Raw genomic sequence first — 10708 nt, 5'->3', positions numbered from 1 at the left:
ATCTATCATTTATTTCTCAATCAATCTGCTTATGTGGTTTATTTTTTCATGTCAGCACTTTGTAGATTCTTAATGGCAGCATAGTTCCCATCAGATGGATATTTTATAATTAATTTAATTATTCCTTTATTCATTTACATTGTTTCTAGTCTTCACTGTAATAAGTAAGATAAAAATGTCTTTATATATACATCCTAATATGTATCTCTGATTATTTCCTTAAAATAAATAATTGGAAGTGAAAATATCAAGCCGAGAAGAATGAACATACATTGTCACTAAGGTAATAATATTTATTTATCTAGAGGAAATATTCTAAGATTCTCCAGTTTTTGATTCTTTCCCAATGTAATCTCATTCTCAGAGCAAGCAAAATGCATTAATTCTTTTCAAAAAGAGTAACAAAAAGTATCTTCTTTCTCATTTATTTTGTGATTATAATGCCTCTTAGACACTTGTGGTATAGGGCAAATCACATAGCCTTAGAATGAGAAGATTGAGCTAATTTGTGCAATCATCTAACCCTGGGTGTTTTAGCAAGAGAAGGATAATAAGTACCTAATACATAGTATTTTTATAATGTTACATAATACATGCAAAAACTCTATAAACTCAAAAGTGCCATAGGAACCATTTATTATTGTTGTACTCTTTTTGAAAATGAGAGCTTTTTGATGCCCAATAACTCCCCACATAGGGGACAGAGGGAGAAATGTGTAAATTAGTTTCCCCAAAGTTTATAATTCTGAAGAAATTGGAAAAGACAGTTTACTCTACTAGTGAGCCAGAATACCTGTGAAAATTCTCATCTAAGTACAAGCTAGAAAATGCATAGAAATAAACACAGTCCACGGAAACAAGTTACTGGGAAACACTTAGCAACACTGTGGGGAATTGGATTGACAGTTTGTATTTAGTCCTGAGAAGACTTTCTGAGAGGAGAAGACTCAAGTCAAGCATTGAAAAAAGAGGAACATCTCTTGTTTTAAACAATGTGGGGGAAATGCATGTTTGAAACTGTTTGGTGACTTTTGAAGAGTCCGTGAAACATGCAGACAAGTGCAACAGGGAGAAAGTAAACACTTATGTTATGTTGGAGCAGAGGGTATTGTCTTGTTTGGCAACCCAGAAAGAAAGATCTTTAAAAAGATAATCGAAACTGTTGTTTAAACTAAGTGGAAGAGGTTGCAAAATTTGTTTTAGGTAAACAAAATCTGAAACTGTAACCTAAAAGAAAATTTCTTTCAAATTCAACTATGCATTTCCTATTTCTTTAGCCCAAGTTTTTCTCTAACACTTATGTACTAGGTCACCAGGAAATCTTTTTCAAACTTACCCCAGGTATCTTTTCTTCCATTTTTTTCATCCCTATTTATTCTTCTATACCCTTATATATATACATGGCCATGCATGAAATTGTTTTCTTATTGTGTTTTTTTATCTATATCTATAGGTGAACAGTCATTCCCATTAACGTGGCATTCATCCAGGAACAGAATCCTTATCTCCTTAGAGGATTCACCTGCCCAAAGCATTGGCCACTGATGTGTTCTGACTATAATTGACCTGTCACCATATTTTCAATCTGTTTATTTACCCAATGAAGAGAGAGAACCACACAGTGGTAAGGGAGTTTGTTTTCCAGGGTTTCTCCAGCTTTCATGAATACAAGCTCACCCTCTTTGTGGTATTTCTTACCTTGTATCTTTTAACCCTGGCTGGCAATGTCATAATTGTGACAATTATCAGCATTGATCGTCACCTTCACACCCCCATGTACTTCTTTCTTAGTATGCTTTCCACTTCAGAGACTGTGTACACCTTTGTCATTGTACCACAAATGCTCTCCAGTCTCTTAAGTCTAAGACAACCTATCTCTTTGGCTGGCTGTGCCACCCAGATGTTTTTTTTTATTACCTTGGCCATCAACAACTGCTTTTTGCTCACAGTAATGGGGTACGACCGCTATGTGGCCATCTGTAACCCTTTGAGGTACATGATCATCATGAACAAGAAAGTATGTGCCCAGCTGGTATGTGTGGCCTTCAGCGTTGGGCTCCTTGTGGCCATAGTTCAAATTTCATCTGTGTTCAGGCTGCCTTTTTGTGATAAAGAGGTGGCCCATTATTTCTGTGATATCCTCGCAGTTATGAAACTTTCCTGCGTTGATACCTCTCTACATGACATAATTAATTTTGTGGTTAGTTCCCTGGTTATTGTGGTACCCATGGGTTTGGTCTTCATCTCCTACATCCTCATCATCTCTACCATTCTCAAGATCACCTCTGCCGAGGGCCGGAAAAAGACTTTTGCAACTTGTGCCTCCCACCTCACTGTGGTTATCATCCACTATGGCTGTGCCTCCATTGCCTACCTCAAGCTCAAGACAGAGAACACCAGGGATCAGGACCAGCTGATTTCAGTGACATACACCATCTTTACTCCACTGCTTAATCCTGTTGTGTACACTTTGAGGAACAAGGAGGTCAAGGATGCCCTTCACCGTGCTATTGGCAAAAAGCCTTTTGCCTAGGATCTTTGGTAGTTTGACATGCAGTCTATCATAGTCTGGGCATTTTTGTAAGCTCAAGAAAATCGAATCCTATCATTCATCCTCTAACCAAAGAGAGTTGCAAAATTTGGTGGTAATGCTGCATTAAGGAACCAAGAGTGTCTGTGGCTTGACTTTGTTTTTACCATCATTCTCCTATACCTTCTACTAACCTCACAGGTTACCACAAGGGAAGTGGTCAGTTGCTGCTCACTGGTGCAAAGCTGTAGGGAATTGTAAGCAAGGAGTAGCTGATTGTTATCAGTTTGTTGATAGCAGAAAAGTGGGTTGCATAACACCTATTTGAAGTAATAGGTTGACAGGTCAACCTAAATGTCATATAGATATTGAGCTCTAAAACTTTAAAGAGGACACGGTTGGTATACAGGATGTGTTAGAAACACAGTCAAAACCACCTTCCCACTTATCCTCACTTTCTACGTTGAGCATTGGCAAGAGTAGCAGATCTTGACATTCCAGAAAAAATATTATTAGCTTTAAACATTCTCATCTGCCTTGGAGACCCATGAAATTGTTTTCCAATTTTGTTGAGGCTCACATTAGAACTATTTCCTTGGTGAGTGTCTGTTACCAGTATGTTCAGTGTTAGTAAGCAACATGATCACATCCAGCCTCTGAATTTCACTGCGCTTATATATGCTTTCTGTGAGAGTGACACATGAAATACTGAATTCACATGTATAGGGATATCTGAGGATTTTTGTTTTTTTGTAACTGAGTTTATTTTTATCACCTTCCAACTAACTCTCGCTGTCTTAGAACTGGAAATAAGCCCATGATTTTCATTCTTCTCTGCGTAGAACATAATCTGATCCATAACTTGCCTTTACCATTTTCATTTCTACAAGGAAATCCATGCCTTGCCTTCACCCTATTCACAGAAATCCATGCTTCAAGACAAGCCACGCTTTGCCTTTACCCTTTTCATGGAAATCCATGCTACAAGACAAGCCACGCTTTGCCTTCACCCTATTCACAGAGATCCATGCTACAAGACAATCCATGCCTTGCCTTTAACCTTTTCATTTCTACACGGATGAACTTATTTTCTGTATATAGTGGGGTACCTACTTTAAACCCTAAGTTTAAACACTGTTCTGAACAAGAGTCTGGGAGTCTACCAACTCATATTGTTACTGCCTTCAAAAGGAGAAAGTTATTTTGATTTGTGAGAAAGGAATAAGATTTTAGAATTATTTGACCTGGAAGAAAAAAGACAGAACTTGCCAAATGCCTTCTGGTCCATAAAGGGCTGATGAAAAAAAAAATCTATCTGTATCTGTCACCTACCAAAACTGTCCAAGTGTTATCATTGAAAATGCACTGAAAGTTCCTGTAAAACAAAGGACCCGGGAATCCCTAAGGGTGGAAGGTCCAAGAAGGGAAACCATGTTTATGAAACATTGCCTGAAAGAGTAAAAGATTTGCTCCTTCAGAGCACTACCTGTAAGAGAGCGAGTTGAGTGGGTATAAAGAGAGACCTCCAGGGCAGCTTATCTTTGCCTTTATCTAGGTGTTTTCTGGGGACACCTCTGAGTCCTTTCTGGGGTGAATACAAAGGTAATACTCTCACAACCCTGCTCCTGTGAAAACCCCTTTTGAGACTCCCTCTTTGGGATTCCTGCTCACTGTATCAGCCCACTTCTGAAAGCCTCTCCCAGTAGTCACATCAGTTTTATAGATTGCTGAATGTGAGTGCACAGAATCCCCATAGGACCTCCCACAATGGTACGGGGCTCTGTCAGATTGGTGACCAGTACTGAAAGTAGTGTGTTCCCCTGAGTTCCTGTAGTTTGACGTTGCAGAAAATTATGGTGCAATTCACCCAAAGTAATTTTTGCAACAATAAATAATGTATATTGAAATCCTACTTATCCCTTATCTTTTTAAAGTATAGTTTACACTATCTTAACAGAGCCAGAAAAAGGAAACAAAATCAATGCATTTAATTTCAAAGAATATGTGATCATCACAAAACACGAATGATGACCAAAGAGAATGAGACTTAAGCCCACACCTTGGGCTTAGTTACCACATAGCCATTATCTCCATAAATCAGGGTGTGCCAATTCCGGAGGCTGCCACTGTAACAGGTGGCACACAACTCCTTTAGAGGGAGCACATGATCCCACAAAAATACATCCCATATCTCCCCAACAAAGGATTGATTTGCATCAAAGTGTCCCCCAAAGGAATCCTGCTCTTGTCCCAGGATGATCTTAGCCTCTACCCCCACAGAATACCCCTTCCATATACGCTTCCTCCCCACCAGCTTCCATTTACCCAGAGTGCAGCAATTTCAGAGGCAGACTCCAAGCTCACACTGACATGGGTTGGAGCATCAAGAGTTCAGGGGCATGGGGCGGGGTGGGGGTCGCATAGAAGGTGACCTCAGCATTTCCAATGCGCAGCAGACACATTCCATTTTGTTGATAATGAGAAGCAGCTCATTGTCCCAGGACCGAGTGCTGTAGAGGAGGCTGTAAGGGCAGGTGAAGTCTGTGAAGGTTTTCAGGCACAGCATGAAGGTCTGCAGGGGCTTCTTCACCTTAGGGATCAGGGACACATAGACTGTAGCCGATTCTTGAGGGAAAATAAATCCCTTCCCTCACATGTCTGTGGAGAAAAGACAATGTAAAAAAAACTCAGTGAACTCTCTTGGATTTGCTTTCACTGTGGACCCTAGGCTGTCTCCTAACAGAGTGAGCTTGCTAAGGTCCTGGAAGCGCATTATGTCAATGACTGTATAAGCAAAATGCCAGTGTTAAAAAGCCATGTTTTCATCCACTTGTCCCATTAGAAAGGTAAATTAAACATGTTCTGTATCAACTCCTGGCTCCACCTTCCTTAAGGATTTTATCCAGATAAAATAGCAATCAGCAGTCACAGAAAATGAAACACAGCTAACTCGCTGAGTGTAATGGGTAGTATTTCATTCTCCCACCACTGAACAGATTCTGAGATTCTCCCATGGCACAGTTGCAGCTGAAGTTAGATAGACTTTTAATGGCTCATCTGGATCCCTGGCTTGGCAATGATGAACCAACACTTGTGGTCAGTGCAAAGTCTGAGGAATAGAGTAGGGTGCAAGCCGCATGGCCCAGACCATTATAGTATCCTTGCTTTCTTCTCCATTCCCTGTTTGCTCTTGTATACCAACCCAGGCAGGACCAGTTTTCCACTGTTTGATTACCTGCAGTTGAAACACTAGGATCATGGAATTACTTATCATTGACTTATTTCCTCTTAAGATCCACAAGAGAAGAGAAAGCCTTAATCATTATAAAATCAAATATTTTTTCTTGCTTAGGAAAGCAAATTTAACAAATACTATGGTCTAGAAAATAAATTAGAAAAAAAAATGACTAACCGAATTAAGGGAGACAGAACCTAGAAGCACTATGCAGTCTTAAGTTAGTTTTGCTTCATTGCAGGAAATGGGAAAACAGCATGAATTCCTATTTCCTTAGATACAGGTCTTTTTAAGAATGCTCACCCTGGATGAAAAATAGTAACAGAACACTTAAGGAGAGGAGACTAGGAAGAGATGACACACTTTAACAAAGAGAGAGAGAAAGAGAGGGAGAAATTTAGTCACTACAACAGGAACTAGGAGGATGGAAAAGTAAACCATGCATTTGTACCCTGTGATCTAATTATCCGTCTGGTTGTGATTTATAACCTTGTCGGTATATAAACCTGGAGCAAAATAGTATGCTTAGCCAGAGAGTGAGATTTTGAAAAACTCATTACTGATAATAATGCTGTAAAGAAATGATGTCTCAAACTTGAGAAGATGAGGTTGTCCTGAGTGGCAATCATAAAAAGGAAGAAAAAGGTACTGAAACATTAAGGCTTTTTATGGCTAATAAAAAAAATTGTGTAACTTGTACACATCACAAAGTACATTTTGCCTTTAATTGATGTCACCCAATCTTCATGACAACTCTTTGCTAAATGGATGTTGGTTTCATTCCCACTGCGTAGATGACAACACTGAGGATCAGAGTTCAGCAATTTCACAAAGGTTATTCAATTCAGTTTGGTAGAAACTGGTTCTCTGATTTAAACTCCAAACTACTTTTTAGATTTCATATTTTCTCTCATGTTATACAGACTAAGCACTTGAGAAGGATCAGAAAGAGGATGCCCCAACCACTTAACAAGTTCTCTTTTTCCAGCCAATACTGCATTATCTCTTCTTATTTTCTCACCTGAGAGATAATAACATTTCCATACAACAAGCAAAGCCAGTTTTCCTTTCTCCAGCCCTAAGAGTTCCTTATGTGAGGCACATCCTTATTCATCAGCATCTGTGGTAGTTCTAAAAATATGTCAAAAAATAATTCTCCTCCCATTGGTTGTGGTCTGACTCACTTTTTTTTTAAATTTTAAGTTCTGGGATACATGTGCAGAATGTGCAGGTTTGTTACTTAAGTATACATGTACCATGGTGCTTTGCTGCACCTATTAAACCATTGTCTAGGTTTTAAGCCCTGCATGCATTAGGTATTTGTCCTAATGCTCTTCCTCCCCTTGTGCCCCATCCCCCAACAGGCCCTGGTGTGTAATGGTCCCCTCTCTGTGTCCATGTGTTCTCATTGTTGAACTCCCACTTATAAGTGAGAACATGCAGTCTTTGGTTTTCTGTTCTTGTGTTAGTTTGCTGATAATGATGGCTTCCAGCTACATCCATGTCCCTGCAAAGACATGAACTCATTCTTTTTTATGGCTGCATAGTATTCCATGGGGTATATGTGCCACATTTTCTTTACCCAGGCTATCATTGATGGGCATTTGATTTGGTTCTAAGTCTTTGCTATTGAAAATAGTGCTGCAATAAACATACGCGTGCATGTGTCTTTATAGTAGAGTGATTTATAATCCTTTGGGTATGTATCCAGTAATGGGATTGCTGGGTCAAATGGAATTTCTATTTCTAGATCCTTGAGGAATCGCCACACTGTCTTCCACAATGGTTGAACTAATTTACACTCCCACCACCACTGTAAGAGTGTTCCTATTTCTCCATAGCCTCATTACGAGCTGTTGTTTCCTGACTTTTTGATAATTGCCATTCTAACTGGCATGAGATGGTATCTCATTGTGGTTTTGATTTGCATTTCTCTAATGACCAGTGGTGATGACGTTTTTTTCATATGTTTGTTGGCTGCATAAATGTCTTCTTTTGAGAAGTGTCTGTTCATATCCTTTGCCTACTTTTCAATGGGGTTGTTTGTTTGTTTGTTTGCTTGCTTGTTTGTTTTGTAAATTTGTTTTAGTTCTTTGTAGATTCTGGATATTAGTCCTTTGTCAGATGGGTAGCTTGCAAAAATTTTCCCCCCTTCTATATGTTGTCTGTTCACTCTGATGATAGTTGCTTTTGCTGTGCAGAAGCTCTTTAGTTTGATTAGGTACTATTTGTCAATTCTGACTTTTGTTACCATTGCTTTTGGTGTTTTTGTCATGAAGTCTTTTCCCATGCCTATGTCCTGAATGGTATTGTCTAGGTTTTCTTTTAGAGTTTTTATGGTTTTAGGTTTTACATTTAAGTCTTTAATTCATCTTGAGTTAATTTTTGTACAAGGTATAAGGAAGAGGTCCAGTTTCTCTTTTCTGCATATGGCTAGCCAGTTTTCCCAGCACCATTTATTAAATAGGGAATCTCTTCCCCATTGCTTGTTTTTGTCAGGTTTGTTGAAGATCAGATGGTTACAGATGTGTGGTGTTATTTCTGAGGTCTCCATTTTGTTCCATTGGTCTATGTATCTGTTTTGGTACCAGTACCATACTGTTTTGGTTATTGTAGCCTTGTAGTATAGTTTGAAGTCAGGTAGTGTGACACCTTCAGCTTTGTTCTTTTTGCATAGGATTGTCTTGGCTTTATGGGCTCTTTTTTGGTTCCATATCAAATTTAAAGTATTTTTTTCTAATTCTGTGAAGAAAGTCACTGGTAGCTTGATGGGAATAGCACATAATCTATAAATTACTTTGGGCAGTATGGTCATTTTCATGATATTGATTCTTCCTATCAATGAGCATAGAATGTTTTTCCATTTGTTTGTGTATTCTGTTATTTCCTTGAGCAGTGGTTTTGTAGTTCTCCTTGAAGCGGTCCTTCACATCCCCTGTAAGTTGTATTCCTAGGTATTCTATTCTCTTTGTAGAACTCCCATTGTGAATGGGAGTTCACTCAAAATTTGGCTCTCTGCTTGTCTATTTTTGGTGTATAGGAATGCTTGTGATTTTTGCACATTGATTTTGTGTCCCAAACTTTGCTGAAGTTGCTTATCAGCTTAAAGAGTTTTTGGACTGAGATGATGGGATTTTCTAAATACACAATCATGTCGTCTGCTAACTGAGACAATTTGACTTCCTCTCTTCCTATTTGAATATCCTTTATTCAAATTAGACCTTCAATTCAACATCCTGTAAAGAGCTGAATCCTGACAACCATCACATAAATGAGCTTGGAAGCAGATTCTTCTCCAGTCAAGCATTCAGATGAGACTACAGCTCTAGTTTATTGACTTCAACCTCATGAGAGATCTTCAGTCAGAATCATTAGTCCTGCTACTCTACATTTCTTGACCCACAGAAGTTGTGAGTTAATACATATTTGTTGTTTCAAGCTGTTAAATTTTGTGGCAGATTGTTTTGGAACAATAGATTACGTATATGCCAACCTTCATTCATACCTTTCTGAAACAGTAGCAGCAGCAGCAACAAAATCAAAAACAGGTCTTATGCTCTAGTTCTCTTGGGACATGGAGGAAACTTCCCAATTAGCTCATTAGTTCAGTTTCTACCTCACTGTCATACCTCTCAAGAGAGTGGTGAGGAGCAGGATACCCAGAAGATGCCTATACATCACACTCTCCCTGGGTTTTCAGGAATACTGAGGGGGATAGCAGCAGTTGTCACAGTGGAGAGACATTCAGTGTTTGGCTTCTTAAATTGTGCTCTTATAGGCGAGGCCTTTGTTCTAGCAACAAAAGACAAAGTTATAGATGGTAAATATTAACTGAACCAGCATATGGTTTAAAAACTAATTTGTTTACTTTTTGATTTATTGTTTTTATTATTTGGTCTTTTCTTTCTCTTTTAATTGTTCTATTTCCTACTGCACTGTCCTGTTTGGGTCTCCCTTCCCCTTCAAATAAAGGCTCTATGTTCTCCTGAAGGACATTTTATTACCTTATGTGTGTAAGAAAATTATGGCAGTCTATTTTAGGACTATAAGATGAGCATAGTTCTGAACCCACAGGAGGAATCAATTTCTAGCATGTGTTTAGGGGCTGGGATTTCACCCCTAGACTAAGGACATTAACTGATTTAGATGATTGTGGAGTTCAACATAGTGGTGAGATGGAGACATCTTGGCTTGTGACAGACTGGAGATCTAGCTCTTGTGCTCTTGATGATATAGTTGCCCAGTTCTCAATACAGGAGTTCCTGGTTGTTGGAAGTTAAAGTGGTGCTCTTCACCTTGAATTGGGCCATAAGCTGGAAATCAGGAACTCAAATAAGTTGTCTGTGAAGTTGAGGGATAAAAATATATGCATTAAAATGAAGATTGAAATTTAACTACTCTGTATTATCTCAGAAATGTACAAAAATTTCTTTAAGGATTTTGATTTTTGTTTCTGACATTTAGAGACTACAAAATTTTATTTAATAATATTCATGCTTAGTTTTCAAGTGCATAATTTACAAGGGTTTAGTTAAGTGTTAACATGTTGATGTGCTATAGAATATTTTTTAGATTAAGATATTTTTTACAATCAATATGGAAAAATTTCAGAAATAGAATACACACATATACTTAAAATAAGATGGAATATTTATAGATATAGACATATGTACTAAGATATAAACATGCAAAGGAATAATCCATATACACTCAATATGGTAGTTACCTCTGAGAAAGGAGGAAGTAAAGAAGGGGAAAGGATGGGGGTGAATTTCTGACTATATCTATAAATATTTCTACATATAAAAAAAGAGGTAGGAAATAATTATGACAAATATGGCATGATGAATACATGGTATCAATATATAGTTTTATAACTTTTCCTTACTTTTTGAAAATTTAAAATTTTTATATTGTTATTTTTAATTTTAATTAATTTTTAA

General features: G+C 38.0%; 1 protein-coding gene across 1 annotated transcript; it reads left to right on the top strand.

The window, feature by feature from the left end:
* Positions 1–1600: 1600 nt before the first annotated feature.
* On the top strand, positions 1601–2533 carry LOC105715388 (olfactory receptor 10J1-like). The gene has a single exon (XM_012449720.2). The coding sequence runs from the start codon at positions 1601–1603 to the stop codon at positions 2531–2533; it is 933 nt and encodes a 310-aa protein (XP_012305143.2).
* Positions 2534–10708: the final 8175 nt, after the last annotated feature.

The sequence above is a fragment of the Aotus nancymaae genome, unplaced genomic scaffold (assembly GCF_030222135.1).
Source record: "Aotus nancymaae isolate 86718 unplaced genomic scaffold, 86718_ANA_hifiasm-v0.15.2.pri h1tg000108l, whole genome shotgun sequence".
NCBI classification, from domain to species: Eukaryota; Metazoa; Chordata; class Mammalia; order Primates; family Aotidae; genus Aotus; species Aotus nancymaae.
The sequence above is the reverse complement of the archived record's forward strand: the minus strand, read 5'-3'. Positions and strand labels throughout refer to the sequence as shown.

Bases quoted from the DNA above. Each gene is read 5' to 3' on its own strand.
- LOC105715388 (XM_012449720.2), top strand. From the start codon at position 1,601: ATGAAGAGAGAGAACCACACAGTGGTAAGGGAGTTTGTTTTCCAGGGT.